Source organism: Equus asinus, chromosome 7, assembly GCF_041296235.1.
Source record: "Equus asinus isolate D_3611 breed Donkey chromosome 7, EquAss-T2T_v2, whole genome shotgun sequence".
Lineage (NCBI taxonomy): Eukaryota > Metazoa > Chordata > Mammalia > Perissodactyla > Equidae > Equus > Equus asinus.
The window spans coordinates 68665408-68689602 of NC_091796.1; the positions used below are offsets into that span (position 1 = coordinate 68665408).

At 42.5% G+C, this 24195-nt stretch overlaps 1 protein-coding gene across 5 annotated transcripts in view; it reads right to left on the reverse strand.

Moving 5' to 3' along the window:
• Positions 1-24195, reverse strand: part of ARMH4 (armadillo like helical domain containing 4) — a 174650-nt gene that overhangs the window by 122181 nt on the left and 28274 nt on the right. Inside the window, exon 1 of one of the 5 annotated variants that reach the window (XM_044773648.2) lies at positions 8681-8828. The exons of 2 other annotated variants lie outside the window; for them this stretch is intronic. Coding sequence is in view for 1 of the 3 variants with exons in the window: in XM_044773647.2 (XP_044629582.1) it covers positions 104-130 (27 nt within the window). In the remaining 2 variants the exon portion in view is untranslated. Of the gene's footprint in view, positions 1-103; positions 196-8489; positions 8648-8680; positions 8829-24195 lie in introns of those variants that run through there. 2 more of the 5 variants (XM_044773651.2, XM_044773647.2) reach the window with 2 other exon arrangements.

Sequence of the window (24195 nt, forward strand, 5' to 3'; positions counted from 1 at the left end):
TTTTGTAAATAAGTCCCTTTAAATTAAACCACAAGTAAAATGGTCTCCTTGACTTCATGCTCAGAGGTAGTACGTAAGAGAGGGCTGTTCTATTTCTTTGTACCTTTGAGACACGGATAACCCAGTTCATTCTTCCCTGCTGAATTCCGCAGCTGATTTAACTTGAAGCTCTCTAGAAAAAGGTACACACAGTTCAAGTACTAAGTTCATTATTTCTTAAATACCTACTTGAAATAAACTACCCTTGAAGTCACATTTGCAATATTATCCCCAAATTCCTCTACTAACCATGTAGTCAAATGACCGCAGAAATGGCAACATGTCCAGAAAATAGAAAGTGAATTTTACATTTACTTACATTACATTCAAAGAATCTTTTAAGTGTATTTTAAAACTTATTAAATATCATCATAAAATACTAAATACCAGTTATAGTCAAGAGTTTTCAAAAGTATACAACTGATTTTCAATTAAATTTGTCTTTAAAATGCTTAAATTATTTCTTTTCTCTGCAACAACTATAAGAATTATAGGCAGGGGCCAGCGCGGTGGCGCAGCGGTTAAGTGCTCATGTTCTGCTTTGGCAGCCCGGGGTTTGCCAGTTCGGATCCCGGGTGCGGACATGGCACCGCTTGGCAAAAGCCATGCTGTGGTAGGCATCCCACATATAAAGTAGAGGATGATGGGCACAGATGTTAACTCAGGGCCAGCCTTCCTCAGTAAAAAGAGGAGGATTGGCAGCAGTTAGCTCAGGGCTAATCTTCCTCAAAAAAAAAAGAATTATAGGCAAAAGCTTCATGTTTCAAAATTTAAGGATTTTTCTAATTTTTACCTAGAAGGTAAAAGAGCTAAAAAATGTACATAAGTGTATTCCTAGAAAAAATCTTTTGGCGAGTACCTAAATATATTTTTAATTGTCAATCTTTATTGAATACACATTATTATAAGATTAAGATTCATTGTATTTTTTAAAAACTACTCATACTCTCATTACAACTAAAACTATATCGAAACTGTTGATTTTCCTCCAAACTTAAGAGTTTTAGTTCTTTTTATCTATTTTGCTGAGTAGGGTTCTCTCTTTTCCCATCATCAGAAATTTCTCAGATACTGCAGGTTTTCTGGAAAATTAAACCTGGAAATTAAAATTCTAAAATAAAAACCTTATCTTTACAAAAGTTATACTTTTTTCTTTCTTTCACATCTAATCATTAAACTATCTGGATCAAGCATGTGTTGTGCACCATAAAATATAAAAATTTACATTTTCATAGGGCCCTCTCCCCTTAAGGAGTTCAAAGCTTCCACAAATTATCCCATTTAGTCTCACAGATTCTTTTGAGACAGAGAAAGGTCAAGTCCCTGGTCTCAGATGGCAGAAGAGAAAAAGAAGGCTGAATTTTTCTACATGAGAAAAGAGGAACCCATGGATCTGATGCTGAGGCCTCTTGCCGACTAGCAACACCACATGAACACATCATCATGGAAGCAGGTTCTCCAGTCCCAGGCAAGCCTTCAGATGATGCAGCCCCAGCTGACATCTTGACCGCAGCTTCCTGAGAGCCCTTGAGCCAGAACCACCCAGCTAGCTACTCCCAAATTCCTAACGCACAGAGATGGGATGAAATAATAAAAATTTACTGCCACTGAGGTGAGGGTAAATTGTTACACAGAAATCTTGAACCCACAGTACTTGGGAGAATACAGGAATGGCATTACATCATGAGGTGCCATGTGCCAAAAAGGAAGAGCACACCAGGGAGCATAAACTCAGTAGCAGAGGAAAACTGAAGCCAGAGGCAACTAGGAGAAATAACAAGCCCCTCGCCCCCAAGAATCCTCAGAGACAATGAGAGGGATGCTCAATTTCCCCAAATGTAGGATGCGGGTTAGGAACAATTCTATTTAAATATTAAATTACTTACAGGTAGCTAGTATTGTTTTAAAAGAAGAGACTATGTGAAAGATATGTGAAGAGGGAATAGCATATGCCAAGGCATGTCAACGCTCTGGACATTAGTTATCTCTATACTTTAGATGAGCCAAGAAGCATCCTAGCTCATAGCCAGGTAATAGATTTGGTAACAGTATTTGGCATGTTGCCTCTATTTTCCTTCCTGAAAACAAAAATATATGAAACTACACCTTGGATTTCTGTGCAGACAAGTTGAACTATGAAACTCTATATAGCCAAAAACACATACAAGCTACAGAACTCTCTGTTTCATTGCTGATCTGTTCAGAGAGCTGCCCTTTCCTGAATAAATATTTTTCTCATTCAATGAAATCTTACTAAACATCCCAGAAGATGGAGGGTGTGGCCTAAAACCCTGGTCTACATGATCCCCTGCTTCTGGATAAAAACCCGAAAAAAACAGGCCATCATGAGTGGCAGTAGAGTTTAGAGGCACGTTGACTGGAGTCAGAAAAACGAGTCCTGAGTCCCAGCCTTACTGTTGTTAAAACTTGCTATGTGACACTGGGAAAATGGCCTCAGTTTCTCCTTTGACAAAATGAGGAGTTAAACAAAATAATGTTTGAAATTCCTTCTACCTCCATGATTCTATTTTCATGTTTTACGTATATCATTAAAAAAAAATACAAATGTTTTCATATTCCCACAATTTTGCCATCAAGTAGGGAAAGCACCCAAATGACTGAACAAATGCTTCACATTTTATTTATATGTTCTGGAGGCACATGTACTGAGAGGAGAATTTGAACAAATCAGATGGGGGGGCAAGTGATAAAGATTTAATACAACCTCAATTGCCTTTCCAAAACAGAATTTTCCCTCAACATTTTATTTTCATCTAGATCTTGAGCTTTAGAATTTTTGTGTGAAGGAGATTCTGCCATGGCTCTGAAAGACTTTCCTTCTGTAACTAAGTGTCGGCCACCTGCTTTCTAAATCCAATTACAACAGAAAAAGTGGGGGTGAGCTGCAAGACTAATCCATGTCTGTGTACTGCGGCCATATGCTCCTTCTCCCCACTATTCAGAGCAACGCCTGAACTTTAAAAGAAGGAGAAAAGACAGCCTGGGGGAACGGCAGCAGGGAACACGTCTGCTATTCAGATAAACTGGCAGATGACCTTCAAGTTCCAGGTCTTTCTCCATCTTTCAAAGCACAGTACAGGTTCATATCGCCACCCCCACAAGTTCGCCATCCCCCCATTGGAGTTGCATGGTGTTAGAGAATAAATAGGAAAAGACTGACCCTTGTCAATTCAATGACAATACTTCTAAGCCCAACTAACCATCTGCAATCATATTTTGAGAGCTATAGGCCTTTTCTTTTTTCCTCGACACCGTATCCCCTCCCTGGCAAAGCGCCTGGCACAGAGGAAATGTTCAGTGAATGCTGGCTGAACACACAGACGAAGGTCTGCAGCCTGCTTTGCTGGGGGAGGGGGAGGAGGGGGGGTTGCATTGCTTGTTAGCATTCTGTGTCTTAATTATCTTAAATTAACTCAATCATAAGAATATTTAACAAACAAAAGCACATTTCTTTAACTTTTCCTTCACACTGTGACTCTGGATGCTGCTTTCCTTCCACTATATCAGTCAGTGCGAATTAATTCAGATAAATCAACTCCAGCCAAATTGCTAACTGATAGTGGATATTAGCTTGTAATAGCTTAAAAAGCAGCCCTTTCAGAACAAGTCAGTAGCACTTTGTCCATCATTCGCTATCAAGGTGTCCTAATAGCTCGACAGTCCTCGGAACAATTTACCGCATTTCTGCCACCAGTGGGCAGATAAGCGGTTCTGTCAAGCAATATCTCTGACAATCTTAAGTAGAGACAGTCCAGACACTGTTTCTTTGTCAAGCCTAGGCATATTCGAGTTTCAAAGACAAATGAAAGACAACATAAAAAATACAGCCTTAGCCATTTTGTTAGACTTAACAATCAAGTGTTTTTAAACACTCAGACAACTAAGATGTATACAGCTATTGTTCAGTGTGTTACCAAAAGGGGAACCGGCATGTTAAAACATTCTCATCAGTGACACAGCTACTTTTTTCAAAGTAAATTGAGTTCCATGTACAAAATATAAGGAATGTGAGCCTGGCCCTAAGAGTACTCAGGACACAGGAGGCCTGCAGAGGAGGCCTGCAGAGGATGCCAAAAAACTGGGGATAATCTGCCTGGTATTTTCCTTTTCTTGAGATAAACACAAATACCGTCAATAGCTGGTGTGGGGTTTCAGAAAGAAAGCTCAGGAAGAAAATCTTAGATTTTCATTGTCTACTGGAAGTTACGTGGATGCCACCTCAAACCACAAGCTTCTCCATCTAAACTGGTATCATCTTGAATTCTTCTCTCCCTTACATTTTAGATTCACAACTTTTGTGGATCCTTCCCTCATAATCTCTCTCGGAATTGTCCCTTCCTGTCACCTCACTGGATTGTTATTATTTTTATTGCCTCTTAATTGACGATCCTGTTCGGACTCCTTCTCCAATCCATCTGCACAATCCAAATGGTTTATTCTTAAGAATAAAAATGACAACAATCAATCAAAAATGGCTACCATTTGGGAGATGCTACATGCCAAGTGTTATAAGGGCCTTAAGTAAATTACCTTATTTAATCCTCACAACAACCTAATGAGATAGATACCACCATTATCCCCACTTTCTTCATGAGAAAATTACAGGCTTATACTTCTACAGAAATGCAGGCTTACTGCATTTCTGCCACCAGCGGGCAGAATAGAGGATAATTAACTTGCTTATGTGTGTCTGTTTTTGAACTTGTGAATTCTGTCCGACTTCAAGTTCCCTGCCTTTGCCGCTACAACTCTCTGCCTTCCCAAAACACATCATTTAATGTCCCCAGACATACACCTGCCAAACCCATATCTAAAATCCACCCCACAGCACTAGTGCCCAGAACAAACCTCATCACCAGTGGGTCTATTGCCCTCTTATGTGCTACACTCATTTCCAGTTCCTAAGTTTTGCTCATGACACCACACTCACCAGAATGCTCCCTTCTTCTGCCCAACTTCAGCTATCCAAACCCTGGCAGCCCAGGTCACCTCTTGTTTACTAACTACTGTCACAAAAATTCCGGCCCATTCTCTGCCCACCATTCTCCCAGCATCTCTGGCACAAAGAGTCATGACTGTAAGTCTTGTCACCTCAAATAAGACTGTGTTCTTTACACGCAAACACTGGTCTGTTAGCTTCCTTTGTTTGCCATATCATTGCTAATAATGGTAGGCACATAGGGGTGTTCGATAAATATTGTTGACACGAAGTGAACAGAAACAACCACTTAAGAACATGAAAAAGAATATTCAGAGTCTCCATTTTATATTGTAAGATTTTTAATGACATTTCAGTCTATCCATGTCTAATTATATATTTTGTTCATTACCTAACCAATTTTGGCTGCTTATTCAATGTGTCATTTTAACAATACTAATAACTTCCGTATCCTCATTTCTGCTATATTTTAGATTTTCAGAGTTTATTTCATTTAAAAAACGAGATGAACAGTAACAAGAGACAGGTCTCAGAGCTTCAGATCGACCTGCTTCTCAATTACCATCTCATCTTTAAAATCCAATTAGTGATTTTTTGATTGATGAGGGGAAAAGAAACTCCTTCCCTTCTTGGTTTTTAAGTAATCTTCCCATTTTGTGCTATTCCTGATCCTTAGTGATTAATCTGTCATTGTCTTACCTTTTCTTTTTTTAATCCTTAAGGTTCTCATTGCCAATACTATTTCATTTGTGTAACCCTGAGCTTACGAAGACTCTGACCTTATTAACCCAGCTGTGGCACAGAGCATTAAGGTACCTCATTTCTGATCCACTGTGCTATTGACAACTGTCACTGGCCTGACATATTGGCTTTAAGATCATCGGCCCCAGTCATCCTTCACCATAAACTAAGTAGCTGAAATGACAGATGATCCTTTCAGCAGCCTGTTCGACCACAGTGTAAGGAGGGAAGACAGAGTAACCACAAAGAAAAGCATGGTCCCCAGGAGGAAGGCGGCCTCAGTGCTGACGGGGAAGAGGGTAAGTAGGCTGGGGTCAACACGGTCACTCCGGCAACTACCAGCAAAGTGCTTCACCAGCCGTGTAGACCTCAACTACGTTCCACAGACTGAGCCCACAGCTTTATTCTCTACAGTCTAGCAATGCAAACAGATGGAGATGTCTGTGCTTATCACCCCTAACGCCTCATCCTATCCACAGCAAAAGAAACTGGACCGCAAGATTTAAAAATTGGCTTCAAGTTCCAGCTCGACCTTGGGCAAATCAATGAAACTCAGTTTTCTCATTGCAAAATGGAGAAGATAAAGTGCTCATTCTGTTTTCTTCAAAGGGTGAGAGACAAAAAAAAAGTGATAACAGACATGAAAATAGTTTGTAGAAAAAGTTTTAAGTATCATACAATTTAAGACACGTTAGTGTGGTACTGACATGCATTTCCCTTAAACTACAGAAATGAGAGCAATTTGAAGCATCCATAACATTCTTTTTTCCCACAGATATTTCCATGGGGTTCCCTCTTTCAGCTTCTCACGTAGACAAAGTGACCTGGGAGTAATCTGATGTTTGCAGAATCCTGTCCTAATCAATCTTGGTCAAGAAGCTCTTGTCTATCCATCCTACAGTTCTCTTCAAGGACCCAATCTGACACTTCATTTCTGTTCTTTGTGGTTCACAAACCTCATGCACTTGAGGAGATCTCTAAGTACAGTACTAGCTGGCAGGTAAGGAGAAAGTAATCCCCAGGTAGGCATTTCAAGGAATAAACATAATATCTAACATTTCAAGCTGAAACTTGATTCAGATACTTTTCTTATAATCACCAAGTAAACAATATGGAAAAACAGGATTGACCACACATCTTAATTAAGGGATAAGTTTTCATTTTACAGAAATTAAACCCAGGTTGCCTCTCTGAACAGCCAGCTTCCCTATGTGAGAATAAACAAAATTCAATGAACAAAAATGCAATCCATGCACAATTTTTCAAGCAAACATCTGCTGAATAAAGAGTGAAGTACACCTTTAGTTGAAAAGTGGAAATTTTCCATAACAGGTAAGCCCATCTTCCTCATTTTGATTCTATACTTATATTTAGCATCCAACTATTTCTCTAGTACCAAATTATGATATTGAATAGTCTAGCAAGACACACCAGAGTATAATAGCAAGAAGCTTCCCACAAAAACAAAGACGAATCCACATCTCCCTAATAGGCTCTGTTGCTGTAGCTACCTTAGACTCGGTGACTCCCAGGAGTTTTGTGAATAAACGCCATCAACATCAAGTCCGCTGCATAAGTGTCTGGTTCATTATTACCACAAATACAACTCTACCTTATTCGAAAGAGTAAGGACATACCCCTTAAGTCTCTACTGTGTGTAAAAGTAGCAATGTTCTGATACTGTGAAATCTCACTCTGATTTTGAGTGTCTTTCAATAGATGCTACAGTGGAGTCCTGCCGGCAAGTGAGAAGTCTGTCAGCAACTCTGTAGGAGCTTGGCTTAAACAAGACTCCTTGGAGCCCAAAAACATCACTTGTGATCAAAGAAATACACAAAAAGGAGAGGGAGGCATGCAAATTCTGACCACACATTTTGCTCCCTATAGAATCTTTCAGAGCTCTATGGACGGTTTTGTGAACCACTCCCGCTCCCCCTTAAGTTTCTAACTAAAACTTCCAAAGAAAGAAGGCAGACACTTTAAAGGAGCCTCTCTCCTCTCCTCCGCATCAGCTCTGCACTGAAATGAGATGCCCAGACCCTGGCAGATCCTCGGGATCAGTTTGGGAAGGCAAAGATGTCTCATCCTTGAGAACTCCAAACTCTTGAGGATGCTATATCTTGTGCGCCCGGCCGCTTCCTCCCCAGCCAGGGCTGTACGTGTTTGGAATCTACATAGGTCGGCTTCTGTCGGTGACCAGGACGCACATGCGACATCTGGGCACTTCCAGGCAGCACCTCCCAACCATTCTGGAGTCTCAGGCAGAGCCTGACCTCTGCGTCTAACCCGCAGGCCCTCTTTCCAATTAAGTGACCTTTCCAAGGAGCACCCTCCTGCTGTGTCCTGGGCGACTGGTCAGGGTCTGAGCAAGGAGGTTCCGTGACATCTCCGCGCTAAACACTCAACTGTTTGTTTTCTGCAAAGTAGCAGAACGCAGTTCGGTGGGCACCGCGGCCCCCATTCGCTCCTCGGCTGCTGGGCAGTGACTGGCATCGGGGACATTAAGATCGACGCTTTGAAAGGAGCAAATCGTAGTCTTCGGGAACTTCCCTACCACCGCTGTGAGACTGGGAGGGGAGGGGGAGAAGAAAGAAAAGCCCACACAAAAGCAGCCAGCCCTGCAAGCTCCGCCAGCACAAAGGCCCGCTCGCTGGTGCGCAGCCCGGAGGCTGGGCTGGAGCGAGGAGTGCGGCGAGTCCACCAAGGCCCGCGCACCGCGCCGAGCGCGCCCGGAGCGGCCCCCACGCACCTCTCGCCGGAGCACCGCGTTCCAGCGGGGGCGCAGGACGCACGTCTGGCGCGCGCCGGGCTGCCGCGCTCCCCGGACTTCACCGCTCCCGGGGCGACCCCACGCTGCCCGGGGCTCCAGCTCAGTCTCTGCCCCGGCGCCCCGTCTGCAGCCGCGGCCGCCCGAGCGGGAGCAGCCGGGCCCGTTCTCACCTGTGCGCCTTCAGCCAAGCAGCGCGCGGAGGAGAGCGGCGGCGCCCGCGCTCTGCATCCCCGCGGCGGCCCCTGCAGCGGTGGCGGCTCCCTCCTGGGTCTGGGAGCCAGGGGGAGGGTACTTCGCTTTGTTGCTTATTCATGAGGCCGCGACTACGGCTGGGGATTGGGCGGCAGGAAGATGCGCCCGCCCCGGCTCCGCCGGCACTGACACCCGATGCCGTCGCCCCACGCCCCTCGGCGTCCGCTTCCCCGCCTCTGCTCCGGCGCTGGGGCCGAGTCGGGAGGCGAGTCCGGGGTCTGGAACCCCTCCGGAGACCCCCTGACCTGCTGCCCCTCTTCACAGCCCTGGGCTTCCGCGCCGACTCTCCCTCAGTGCCTACGGAGCACAGACTAGGCACCCTTTTCGCTAGGAGAGCCTGAATTTCTCTGGTCCTTGGTTAAGGCAAGGGGCACAAGTCGGAGGCTGCAGGATGTTCCTCGTGGAGACTGTACGCCTTAGCCTGGCCCCTAAGTAGGACGCCATAAAGTAGCCCTACACAGTGTTCCCTTCTCGATCACTCCGAGAAGAAATTGAAAATAAGTGCTGATAGGAAGCACGGTTTGTTGAGCCCTTACTCCTGCCAGGCACAGTGCTAGGTGCTTCATTCATTACCTGCTTAATCTACCCACTAACCCTGAAACGCAAGTATTAACAGGGGAGGAGGTTGTGGCTGATGGCTGTGTAACTTCCCTTTAGAAGACCTTATCTTTATGTTCCCCAGAAAGGTACTCAGAAAATAGTTGTTGCATGGAATGAGATTGAAATGAATTGAATCTATATCTGTTTTTGATGTGTATTCAATGTAGTACCATGTCATATATTGTACTGTGACCAGGCCTTCTACCTAAATTCAACATCCACCAGGTGGATAAGCCATACCCAGCCTGACCAAGTTGTGTTTTAGCATTTAAGTCAGTTATTTGAAACTCAGACCACAGCTCATGAAAACAATGTTACACAGTATGGTGAAATTCCCAGCTAGACCACAAAATTAGGTCTACCTGACACAAATGCAGGTAAATAATAGTACTAATAAAAAAACAACCTGATCAATCAGGCTGGACCAGAGGACCAAGCAGAATAGAAGAATAGAAGACAGCAGGAGAAAGGGATTCCAGCTTCCCTTGCTTCTAGGGCCAGCCCTACACAAGAACTTGAAATACTCAAAGTTTCTGTGACATCTTCCTCCCTCCTGTTATGCATCCCTCTCTAGCATCCTAGTATTCTCCTTAGAGACCCCATAATACTCTAAGTCCCAACTACGGAACTCCACTCCCCAGACCTACCTGACACTCAAAGTTTTCCATACTCCACAATTACCCTTCTCCCAGAGTAGAATTCCTGTTTCCCTTTTGCTCAATACAAATTATTTCAGCTTTGCAGTTAAAGTAAAGTGATCTTGTTGGAACTCATTTATACTAGTCCTTTATCCTTCCTGAAATGGTTTGTATTGCTTTAAACAGCTCTGATTAATGCAATTTATCTCAACTGCTGCTGTTCGTACATGGCAGTGATAATAAGATCCACCCCAGCACCACACAAATTGTAAAGCAGGGACAGTTGTACTCTAAAAGTCAAATCAGTACATCCACACACAATGAATGTTATTAGCCTTTTATGAGTAAAGCAAGAAATTCTATGTGTGCATTAAAAGAGTTTGAGAACGTGCAAAACTCCAACCAAGGAATAAGCAAGGAAGCTCAGGAATGCAGTTTGGGGGTTGCCAGATTTAGTGATTAAACACAGAGGATCTCCACTCAATATTTGGGACATACTTATGCTAAAAATTATTTTTCGTTTATCTGAAATTTCTATTTAACTGGGCATCTTGCATTTTATCTGGTAACCTTTGCAGTATTAGGTGATTACTTGGTCCTGGATGGTAAAAGCCTCTGTGTCAGAAAGGAATTGGTCACATGCAGTGAAGAACAGGATAACCAACCCCAAGAGCCAGGAGTGGACAACGTCCATTCAAATGCCACCCTGAGGGGAGAGTCTTGGCAATGCAGGTGTGAGTATTATGGCATCCTTGGTAAGGCTATCACTAAATTGGGTAGAAATGTTTCACAGTGTATCAACTAACTCTCTTTACTCTGATTCCCTTGTACCAAGTAACTGTCTGCCAGCTTGATTTCCCATGTATACTGCCCGTAAGGCACTGCTGAAATGAGTCCATGTGAACAGGCTTGTGTGTGTCTGTAACAGATCTACTTCCATTGCACACAAAAACTGAGTTTCTGGTCTTGCAAAAGTGAGAACAAGACCCCTAGTGGGGGCTGACACCACCAAGGTAAGTGCCACCTAAGGGCTCACATGAGACCTCTTGAAATCCAACTGGCAGGACTTCCTCAGACTCTGTGCCACTGTGTCCTGAGGATGTTTTTTGTTTCAGTTTTCTTTGTTTTGTTTAGTTTTCATTTGAAATTACACCAGCGACAGGCACGTGAGGCAACAGAACAAAATGAAATGAAAGAGGCACATGAGGAAAAATCTTCTTGGAAGGCTGAATTTACCTGGAATCTCCTCAAAATGCTTTCTGTCGGTCGGTGATTTTCCCTCTCTTTATTTTTTTTTCCTCCCCTTATTTTTGAACCCTCTAAAACTCCCTCCTTGGATTTTGCTGTTCTTATAGGCTCCCAAGGCACCAAAGAGGTTGGGCCATGGAGAGAGGGGACAGGAGCACTATATAGGTAGAGTGGGGGTCAATGGCAAATTGGATATTTAAGCCTTCCGTACAAAAGATTGTCTCTCCTTTCTGACCTTCCTAAAAGTTTATGAACATGAGCTTTCCAGCACCTCCCAATGTTCTCCACCTCTAATTTTCTGTTGGAGACATCCTGGTTGCTTTTAATTTTTTAACTTGAAATTCCCAGGAGCAGACTCTGGTGTAAGAATTGCTTAGTATACTCTCCTCATTCTGGGTATTCAATAAATATTTGATAGTTATGATGATGATGATATAAATAATGGTAATGATGTTAGAATCAGTTTTAGTAATTCTGATAGAAGTTTTCACTGCATTCAAAACCCTCAGAACACTTCAAATGACCTATTTCAGCACTACTGAGCTTGAATTTTTACCTCGTACTAAATTATGTCTTTAGTATGCAGTTTATTGGGAAAATAAGTAGGTAGAATAAATCCAATAACAAAATGGTTTTCCTTAAACAAAGCTTTGGAACAGCAAATTTTTATACACTGTAGTTGCTTTTAACTGTTAACACAAGTCCACTATATTTCTCTTTGTTATTTAAATCTTATTATGCAAACACCCAGGTGAATCCTCTTGCTTGTCTGCTCTCCCCAAGAAATCTGTTATAATTGTTGAAGCAGAATATTATGTTTACATTCCCTTCTTTTTAAATCTGTTATTTTCTATATTCTCTAATTAAGAAATCTAATTAAGATTTCTTTAGGCTCTGAACTTTCTGATTCAGTTCTAAAAAATGCAATTTTGCCCATTGCCTCAAAAAAGCAAGATAAGAGAGGAAAGGGCTACTGACGCAGGTACAAAACAAAATTTCAAATCAGCACAGCTGTTTAAAAAGAAACTTTTTAGATAAAGTCAAGGGTGAAAACATTTACAAGAAAGAAATCGTGTCCTTTTTTTTTTTTGCAGCCATAAATAATGTCCTTGTGAGACTGCCTGTAAAAATTCTTTTTAAGAGTCTTGAACAAAAGTTCTAATGTCTCCTGTGGAATACACCTTGTAATCCTAAATTATCATCATGAATTGGTCATCATGAATAACTATATTCAAAATGGCATCTATAACTCTAGGCAAGATATGAATTGTCTTTTACTATGTCAGACAAAAGAGTCCTATCTCCAGCCTTGTCTCTTTTTTTATATGCCAAATGGTAAATAAATCTATGACTTTAATAGATTTCTTATCTTAAATAATGGGCATGAAATATTTATTATTGACATAATGGTATGCATATCTACTGCCTATGTTGCAGAGAAAGATCATTTACTCTTCTCTGCCTCTACCAAGGATAGAATTAAAGAAAATGGCTTTACCAGAAACAGCAAAGCTCAGGCCCAAGGAAGCACTCTTGTCAGAGAAAGCTCTTAGAGACTGGAATAGATTAGTGAAGAGGTTATATAGTCTCTTTTGTTGTAGATTTCTAAAAAAAAGGATGAATTTCAATCTGACTGGGTTGTGGGTTTCTGATGAAACATCATGAGCTCACTCAACAAGGAAATTATGGGGATAGTTGTAAATATGGGAAAATTACCAAATATATTTACTGCAGCTAACTGCGTTACTATTATCCGCCTTCCAACAAATGTTGCTTATTCTTACTTTTAAAGAACGTGATTCAATACTACTCAGCCATAAAAGAAGACAAAATTGTCCCATTTGCAACAACATGGATGGACCTTGAGGGTATGATGTTAAGCAAAATAAGCCAGACAGAGAAAGACAAACACTGTATGATTTCATTCGTATGTGGAAGACAAACAAACACATGGATAAAGAGCACAGATTAGTGGTTACAGAGGGGAAGGGGGTGACAGGGGAGGGGGTGAAAGGGGTAAAGGGGCACGTGTGTATGGTGACGGATAAAAACTAGACTATTGGTGGTGAGCATGATGCAGTCTACACAGAAACTGATGTATAATAATGTACACCTGAAATTACACAATGTTATAAACCAATATGACCACAATAAAATTTAAAAAAATAACAAATATGTGATTCAAGTATTAATATCACATTCAGGATACACATGAGTATATTCAATCCGCAGCACATTGACAGCAAAGGCAGAGAACAGGATACTATCAACGGAGTATCAATACCATTACAATGAAGATGCACTCGGGGCTCATAACCAGAATAATACCAACAGTTTGAACATTGGTTTACCAAGGTTTAAATATGCCATGGACATCAGTGCCAAAAGAAAAGACTTTCCTTCAGTGCAGCACTCAACCTCCTGCTAAATTCCTTGTTCCTATACATTTTGGTTAATTCTCCTGGCCAAACTGTTAGATGACAACAGAGCTGAGTTCATGTCTCGCAGTCATGAAGCAATGAGCAGTGCACCATGTAATGTGGGCTGTGCATTTATTTTGGCATTGAGCTTAGCTCCATGGTTAATCAATCAACAGGTGTTTCTGTTTTGTGGAAAGTATGTGGTGTATGCACAGATATATAATTGAACTCAACTTTCCTCACAAATCTTAAATATAGTTGAGAGGAAAAGGTTATACACATGTAAACATTATCAATAATACGTAATATAAAATTTCCTCATATGCTTCTTAACCATCTAAAAGTGGTACTGATTTTCATCAGCTTTTTTCATGATTCTACTACAGAGAGGAACCATCTGATAAAGCCTATGTGGAAAGTCCGTATCTTAAAATAGTTAGTACATGTGTTATGTAACCATCTCCTCGCCCCCCCAAATTGTAAGCTCTTTGAATTCAGACCGTGTGTTTTATATAGTCTCAGATTTCCCACATCACCTACAGCAGCGCCTCAATAGAGCAGCTGTTCAAAAAGTATTTGTTGACTTACCATGGCTATAAGCTTATTACAAAATAAACACAGTAATGCTCATCATTTTACAACTATGAATCATGAACTGACGACTACTAACATCTAAGAGAAGTTTGACCAGCTTCAGAATGAAATTTGTTAGTCTCATACCGATTGGGAAGATATATTCCAATGTGCATGGCTCTGAGAGCCACGATTTCATTGTTGTTATCCTACGAGAAGGGGTTAGTCCATGCATGCATGTGTCCTATTTGTACCCAAAGGACTAGGCCAATTGATATTTGAAGTCCCCTTCTAACCACAAGTCTGCAATCTTTTTAATTGGTAAAGTTCACATTCATTTACAGAGGAGTTTCACAAGAACAAGTACCCTGAGTGTAAGACAAAAAAGAAAATAAATTGCTTCAAGCTGAAGGCAGAATTCATATTCCATTCAGGCCCAAACCCTTTGAAATAGCCAGAGCAATATGTTTTGTTTTATTTATTCTTTGTCAAGACCTACAATACAAAGTAGACATAAAAGATGCATTTTGCGGAATCAGTTCAAAGCAATTCCTTGGTAACTTGTTTGCAAAAATAGCCAAAGGGAAGAAAACTTGCTTCAGAATGAGAATGATTGAAAATAAGTCTCATACAGAGAAAATTCCTTACTTTTGGACTGGCCTAAAGTGTGAGGCATCACCACAAAAGGAGAAATGAATTTATCTCCCAAAGATCCCCAGTAAAGATAAATGGGATGATCGTGTGAGGTTCCTTCTTTTCTTTTTGCTTTTAGAAGGTTTCTATAAGTGGTTTTCAGGCATAGTGACATGTTTTGTTTTTCTTCCATTTCTCTCTTTGTAAAAGGCATTTTAGGCATTTACACTGCCAGCTAATGTTCATTTTATGACATTGTTCTCAGCCGTCATCTTACATGGATGAGCACTTTTCACTCAGATCATTTTCTGCTTTCATCGAAAAGCAAAACTTTTTTCCCTGTTAGACTCCATTTTTCCTTAAATTCTGTTCCTTTGTTTTTTTCTCATATTTCTACTTGCTTGCTAGATTCTTTTTTTTTCTTTAAGTAAGATTAACCCTGAGCTAACATCTGCTGCCAATCCTCCTCTTTTTGCTGAGGAAGACTGGACCTGAGCTAACATCTGTGCCCATCTTCCTCTATATGTGAGACGCCTGCCACAGCATGGTTTGTCAAGCTGTATGTAGGTCTGCACCCAGGATCCAAACTGGTGAACCCCAGGCCGCAGAAGCAGAAGGCGTGAACTTAACCACTGCACCACCCAGCCGGCCCCAACTTGCTTCCTAGAGGCCATACTGTCGCTTTTGAAATTTAATGTCTTCTCCAGGGCGTACGTTGTTCCTTGTTTTGAAAATGCAGGCCTGAGAACTTTGGCCCCATCCTCTTTGATCTGTCTGAGTCCCAGTGTGCTGCTGTGTTTGGGGCAGCTTTGAGGACTATAACTAAATCCCACATGGCGCAATGCGTTACTTGTTCGTGAGCAGTTTTACAGGCCCATGCTTTTGCCCAAGGCAAAAACATAAACAACTGGCCTCCCCTCCCCTACCTTCCCTCCAGAAGGAAATGTAGCAGACATGAAGGGCATCTAAAGAAGATGATAAAGATATGGAAGAAATGAAAATATGAGAAGATATCAACATTTTCCCCATCGCAGAGAAGGAAAGGAAGGCAAAGATAGTTACCTCCACGCTCCTCCTCCTTCTCCAATTATGCCTCCAGGCCCAGAAGGTGGACTTCTGACTGGAGATGCCAGGGACAAAGAAGGCACTTGAGTGAAGGGACAGAGAGGAGACTCAGATTCCTTCTTTCCCTCTTCTCACCTTCTTTAGGAGCAGCCTTGAGGGTAGAAACTTTGAGGAGGTGCAGTTGGGCACTGGGAGTGATATGCCTGACAGGTGCCCTTCCTTCTGGAAAGCCCAGTGGGGTTGGGCCAGGTGGAGTTTTACTTTATATGCTGGTACGGTCACACTAGTTGTTACAATAATGAGGCACTTCCATATCAGCTGGTGAAAAGCCATTATCCCAAGTTGCTACTCCAAGCCCTGCCCAGGCCCTCCCCTTCCCAGCCTCAACTTCTCCACCACCTCCCTACCATCCAGAAGTAAAGAGGGTTGGGCAATGCCTGGCACAGTCAGGGGTCTCTTCTGATTGGTTAGTGCAGTGCTCATGCCATTCCAAGTATTTTTAACAGCCTTCCTGGTTGAAGCAGAACAGTGACATATTTAGACAGGGAGTGTGAGAAAGACCTTCTCTCAAAAAAAGCCCATTTTCAGACCAGAGAGTCCACAGGTGGCAACTTTTTTACCAAGTGGCTCTCCTAATGGTAGATTTTGAATGTGCCTTTGAGCCTGTGCTTTGTGGAAGCAAGTAGAACTTGCTGCGTAGGTCACAGGGAGATTCTCAGCCTTTGAGGGTAAGAGAGCAAACACGTGTTATAGAATATAAGTAGAAGCATTGCTTAGGAGCCAAGAGTGTGCATTTAGCTCCAAAATCAGATAACAATAGTTCTGATATCCTAGGATTCTTGGGAAGATTAAATGAGACAATGTGGAAAGGACTTAGCACAGTGTCCTTAACACCCATTACATGCTGAGTAAACACTATTATTTGAAACAGAGTGCAGACCCAGTTGATGAGGTATTGATTTTCAGGTATAAAGCAGGTATTTCCTGAGTTGATGACTACTGGACTTTTTTTCACTTGAGGAACTTTCTGAGAGCAAAAGTACCCCTATTGCTATCCTCCTGTTTAAATTTCAAGTTATGATGGAAAGAATAATTTTCTGTGGATAGATTTTAGAGTGGTGGTTTTGGCATAATTCTATAGCATTTTCTTGGAATTTCACCAAGCAGATTTAATCAATAGGGCTCTCAAATTTAAGTAATTTGGACTATGTCTACTGAGAGTTCTCATTAACACTGATTTTTTCCCCAAACAAAAATATTCTTAAATAGGCAGAAAATGTTTTTAAATTTGTTGAGATTATGCTATTATTTAAATGATTTAGCATTTTATGAAATGCACTTAACTAGAACCAATTACATCACTTACATAGCTGAAAATAGGTTGAAAATGTAACACTATCTGGCCTATGAGGGACACAATATATTTATCTGATTTAGGGATCTCAAAACATATTATGAGATGTACATTTATCAGATGTTTTAGAGGTGTATTTTTGTCCCTATTTCCTTATTTATCAAATGAGACACTGAGACTGCAAGAGATTGCCCAATGCCAGGGCAAAGCCCATAGGAACTCATGCCTCTGGATTTGTAGTCCAAGACTTTTCCTCTTGTACAAAGGGCTGTCTTCAGAGGCATGACCCTGTTTCAAAGGGAGAGAAACATATTTAATGGCTTAATCAAAGACACAGCTCTACAGCTAAGCATTGCCATCTATGTTGACACGTCGGTACCCCCGGCTCATATTCACTGACCTGAACTCTTGTCTCACCTTTCTTCAGTAGCTGGCTAAGGATGCTTACTTGTCTTCAGGACTTACCTTGAGCATCGCCTCCAGGAAACTGTCGCTGAGGACCTAGGCTGGGCTGAGACCCCTTCTTCAGGTCCCCATCACTCCTGGGCACACCTCTGTCATAGTTCTCAGGTTCAGAATAGCTACATCCCAGGCAAGCAGTCTCTACAATGGTGCTGTGCTAAGCCTGCCTCCTGCATTCCCATTCCAGCCTCTATCACTTTCCAGCTTCCATCTTCCCCTCAGCCTGCATGATGCCCCTGCCTACATTCGCCCTCAGTTTGTACCACTCCCCAACCTGCATCCCTCTCAGCTTTTATCCTCCTAGCCGGTATCCTCCCCAACCTACATACCCTCAACATATTCCCTGCCAACCTGTATCACTCTCCAACCAGTAATCACCCCAGCCTGTATCTCTCCCAGCTTGTATCCCCACTGCCTGCAAGAGCCTTAGCTTGCATCTCTCCCCACTAGACTTTATCTTCCTTCCTGTGTCCCTCCAGCCTGAATTCCCCTGTGAAAGGAAGAATTCTAAGACAGCCCCAAAGATTCCTGGCCCTTGATGTTCACACACCTTCTCCCAGTTATTCAATCAAATTCTGACCTAGGTGCTGCTGTGAAGGAATTTTGAAGATGCAATTAAGGTTCCAAATAAGTTGACTTTAAAATAGAGAGATTATCTGGGAGGGCCTGATCTAATCATGAGTCCTTTAATCCGAATCCCAGGTTAGAGACAAAGAAGTCAGAGGGGCCATGGTGGGGCCATGTGTCAAGGAACCACAGGTGTCTTCTAGCTGCTGAGAGTGGCCTCTCCCAACAGCCAGCAAGAAAATGGGAGCCTCAATTCTACAACCACAAGGAACTGAATTCTTCCAACAACAATGTGAGCTTGAAAGAGGACCCTGAGGTTCCTAAAGGAACACAGCCCAACTGACACCTTAATTTTTGCCTTGTGATACCCTGAGTGGAGAACTCAGCCACACCGGGCCTGGACTTCTGACCTACAGAACTGCGAACTAAGAAACGTGTGTTGTTTTAAGCCACTAAATTGTGATATTTTGTTACACAACAATAAAAAACTAACACAGCCTCGCCCAGCCTGTGTCTTCCCCATTTATATCCCCAGTCTAATCCCTCAGGATGAGGCTGCCCAGTTTGAGTCATTCCCCAGCCTGAACCACCCCCCCCCCCACGCCCCACAGCATGTATGCCCCCAGCCTGTGTTCCTTGCAGCGTGTACCATTCCCCAGCCTGAAGTCTTCCCACGTACACACAGCCTATCACGTGCAGCTCCCCCATGAATCCAGTCACACACACATACACACACAGACCACTAACACCACTGGCTCCCCTGCATAGCACAGCACCCTAAGTGACTCAGCCCAAAGAACACACCAGTCAAATTCAGAGTCTGCATTACCAGATGGAAATTTTGTCTCCTTTCCAAGACCAGTGAGCAGGGCTGGACATCCCAAAAGGATAACTGTAGTCTCTTCTCCTTTGCTTCCTTGAGCCTCAAGCCAATTATGAGCAGCCAGTGAGTCCTGCCTCCTCAGCTCTGAGCACTACGCTAGTTTCTCTAGCACCCTAGAATCAGAGGGCCCCTCCAGGTGGCCAAAGGTACTCCCTTTGTAAAGTAAAGGGCCTCAGATCCACTGGCCAACATCCTTTCATCCCTCCTCTCTAAGGATCTGAAAGTCCCTTTCCTCCAGGAGTATTGCTGACATCCCCCATCTCCGCATTTCCCACCTATATTCCAGGGCCAAGCATTGTTTCCTCTCCTCTGGATTTTTTTTCCATCTGTACTATCCCACAACTTCCATTTGTAAAATGGTGCTTTTCTCAGTCACGTATTTCTCCATAATGTATTCTTGTCCCTGAACTGAAACTCTCTCTAAGGGGGTTAGGATGAGTGGCATAAGTAGCCAATACCCACCTTCAAAAAGCAAACATTAGGTGAAGAAGATGAGGTATCTGCATAAAAGGGTAAATCACGTTATATATAACAACCTTGTGAGATACAGTTATTACCCTTATTTCACAGATGAGGAAATTGAGGCTCAGAGAGGTTAAGTTGCCAAGGGGCACACAGCAAGCAAGCAACAAAGCTGAGATTCCAACTCAGGCAGTCTGGCTCCAGAGCCCATCCTCTTGCCCACTCTGCTGAACACTTACTAGGTGTCACTGTACTTGGAGTGTGTGCATGACTTATGTGACAAAGGAGAAGGAGAGAACAGAGAGAACTGTGTGCTGAAGTGACCAGGAAATTTTCCACAGAGAAATAGGGCTTGAGCCAGCGTGACAGGAAATTTGGACTCAGGGGTCCAAGGGTGGGGTCCTCAGGTTGGGGGAATGGAATGAACCAGCATAGGAGTGAGAATATGCATGTTCTGGCACTGTAATTTGTACAGGGGAGTCAGGAGAAATAAGGCTGGAGGGAGAAGTGAAGACTGGATTGTGGCTGCCTTGAATGCCAAACCAAGAAATTTGGCCTTAATTATAAGGCAAGAGGGAAGGTTTCTGGGCAAGTGGATGGAGAGAGGGGAAGGGCAGGTAAACATAGTGACTGACTGGACTTGTGAGACAAAAAGAAGAATAAAAAAATCACCCCAAGGTTTATGCTTGGGTGTCTAGAACAATTTTAGTTTTAATAACAGAAATTGATTAAAATCTATTTGGAACTAAAATTTGCCTCCTTACAATAGTTACACATGTCATGTCTTTAAATTCTGCCAGGATGGAAATTGCATTTGCCCCCCCCCCACCCCCCATGAAGCAATCTGGGAAAAATTTATATAGGGCCAGACAAGTATGAAGAGTCAACAAGATCATCAGACTCCTATAGAGGCTCCTTTCCCTGTAGAAAAATTCAAAAAGTTCAGCTATGCTATGGGCATGTTGGCAATGAGCCAGTTGTCATCTGGGGTGGCACCCGACATAGGACAATGGAGGAATTCACCTCTAGGCGAATCCTTTTTTGCTTTATATGTTTATCAAGCAGATGAGAAGTGGGTTTCTGTTGAAGATGCGATCAAAGCAGATCTAATCTGCTGAAGACATAGAAAATATTGCCGGTCAATAGTTAGAGACTGTGGGTCATAACTGTATACTCCCCAGCTTTTTTTTAGATACGTCAGTGCTTTTAGGAGTTTAGTCACTATGAATATGCAACCTAAAAAACACGCTTTTAACTTTTTCGTCCACAGAGTGAATTAGCAATAAACAAGAACGTAAAGAGCTTGGGAAAAGATACTTACTTCATGCCGGCGCTGAAAGACACGGCAATACTTGAGGAACCAGGAGAGGTGTCTGGTGTCTTCCACCACTGCTTGGCCTGGGAGAGTGAGCTGAGATGGGGAGGGAGCAATGGAGACCTGAAACCTGTCATTCTACTGCCACCTGCACCCCTGCAGGACAGTCCAGACCCGCACAAGAAAGCCAGAAAGCAGAAACGTCAGAGCCAGTTCAGTTCACAGCCTAGTCTTGCCATCTGCCAGCTGCTTTTACTTGGCCGAGTTACCTTACCTATCCGTGTCATATTCTTATGGAAAGAAAAAGTTAAAACGATCTATTATATTAAATGCGACCTGCAAAGTACCTTGCAGAGCATCCACAAGATTGAAGAGGCCGATAACCAATAGCTCCCTCTCCCTTCTCCTCCTCGGGCAGCAGGAAGCAGTGGAGGTGATGGGGTTTTCCGACAGCCATCTGGGCAGGGCCCAGGACCAGAGAATCCAAGAGAAGGCAGGTCCTGGAGAATGAGGCTGCGGCTGGTGCCTGTGTTTTGGAGCAGCCTCCACGGCAGGCCTGCAGCTTCCTCCAGTAGACCTGCAGGATGGAATGTTCATGGAAAGGTAAATAGAGCCAGAAGTGGGGACCTAAGGAAGGAACCAAATACCTGGAGATCAAGTGGAGAAGAAACAGAATTTAAAAGGAAGTATGTGTATCGGGGGAGGGACTGGGCCAAAGAGGAGAGCTCACAAAGTGCTGAAGGCGAGTCCTTTCAATAAAAAACCCACCTGAGCCAAGACAGGAAAACCTTTGTTCTGAGACCAAGATTTAGGGACAGTTTCTTCTGAGAAAACTGGTAAGAAAAGGACAGGGGTTTGGTGACAAAACAAAGACCAAATTATCAAAACTGGGATACAAAACGGGAGCAAGGTTGGAGCAGGGTGACAAGATCAGATCAGGAGGAACAGCTGCGACCTGGTGCTGAGTCAGCAGAAGACTGACCCTCTGATTGGTCCTCAGGCCAGGAGTGCAGAGCCCTCACCATGAGCCAGGAGAGACGGTGAGAGCAGGAACGTAAGCTTGGCATTAAATGGGCGAAGCGTGGATGTAATCTTGCAGTCAGGGGCTTTCCAGGCAGTAGCAGAAGCCAAATTCTTTTCACTGTTTCTGCCTCATACTCACTGGGGGGAACTTGTTAAAAATATCAGTGTTCCAGCCCCCCTCAGACTTAATAAATTAGAATCTTTACGGGTAGGTACAAATCACCTGGATCAGGTGAATCTCACGCAAACTAAAATTAGAAACCCAGAGGTTTAGATTGTAAACTTTAGAAGGACGTTCTTCCTCACTTTGGTTCTGAATTTCCATATTTATGTCTCTCTCCTCTCTCTCTCTAGAAAGTAACTAGCTTCTGTCAAAGTTGACTACAGTGGAGCCATTTTAAAATGGAGTCAGAGCTGTCTCTCCAGAGAAACTGCTCTGTTGTCTTGAATCTTGGACAGAGCCAAATGTTTTGACTGGGCCAAAACAGCAATTGTTTTACAAGCAATTGTTTGAGAAGTCAACAGGCAAACAGACATCCTAATCACAAAGACTGAGGATTGTGGACTTTTTGAAGACAGAATCAATAGTCAATCAATGTTTAGCCAAGACTAGCTCTCTGCCTCAAACTCCAATTAAATTCTTTGCAATACGACCTCTTTCTTTGCCTTTAAAAGCCCCTGACTGGCCGCCCCATGGCCGAGTGGTTAAGTTCATGTGCTCCAATTCGGTGGCCCAGGGTTTCCCTGGTTCAGATCCTGGGCGCGGACATGGCACCACTCATCAGGCCATGCTGAGGTGGCATCCCACATGCCACAACTAGAAGGAATCACAACTAAAATATACAACTATGTGCTGGGGGGATTTGGGGAGAAAAAGCAGAAGAAAGAAAAAGAGAGAAAAAGCCCCTGACTTACTCCTTGACTGGACACCAGTGGGTCTCTACCTGAAGCCATGGTCCCTAAATTATAATTCTTGAGACCTCAAATAAACTTTTTTGCTTCTCTGTCAGTTTATGCCTCTTACTTAACACTTCTAATAACTATGTGCAACTCAGACTCTGAGGTAGGTTCAAGTAGGTTCTTTTTTGGTGTGGTAAAATATATAACATAAAACATGCCATTTTACCCATTTTCAAGTGTAAAATTCAATGGCTTTGTGTTGTGCAACTATCACCACCACATATTTTCTTTTTCATCACTCCCAATGGAAAGTCTGTACCCAATAAGGAATAACTCCCCATTCTTCCCTACGCCCAGTTCCTGGTAACCTCTAATCCACTTTCTGCCTCTATGAATTTATCTATTCTAGATCTTTCATATAAGCAGAATCATGCAGTATTTGTGTATGGGGTCTTTCACCCAGCATAATGTATCTGGCTTTCACTTGGCCTTTTGTGTCTGACTTCTTTCATTTAGCATATGTTTTCAAGGTTCATCAATGTTGTAACATGTATATCAGAACTTCATTACTTTTTATGGCTGAATTATATTCCATTTCAAGTATATATCACATTTTGTTTATCCATTCATCTGTTGATGGACACATGAGTTGTTTCCATCTTTTGGCTGTTGTGAATAATGCCGCAATGAACACTGGCATTTAAGTATCTTGAGTCACTCTTTTCAGTTCTTTTGGGTTTATCCTGAGGAGCGGAATTGCCAGGTCATATGGTAATTCTGTGTTTAAATTTTGAGGAACCACCAAACTGTCTTCCACAGAGGCTGCACAATTTTACACTCCTGCCAGCAATGTAGTAGGATTCCAATTTCTCCATGTCCTAAACAACCCTTATTATTCTCCATTTTTTAAATTATAACCATTCAGTAGGTGTGAAATGGTGTCTCGTTGTAGTCTTTATTTGCATTTCCCTAAAGACTAATGATGTTGACATCTCTTCATGTACTTACTGGCCATTTATATATCTTCTTTGGAGAAATGTCTATTCAAGTCCTCTGCCCATTTTTAAATCGGGTTGTTTGTCATTTTGTTGTTGAGTTGTAGGAGTTCTTCATATATTTTGGATGTTAAACCCTTATCAGATATATGATTTACAAATATTTTCTCAAATTCTGTAGATCGTCTTTTCATTTTATTGATAATGTCTTTTGATGCACAAGAGTTTTAAATTTTGATAACGGCCAATTTATCTATTTGTTGTTGTTATTGCTTGTGCTTTTGGTGTTAAATTA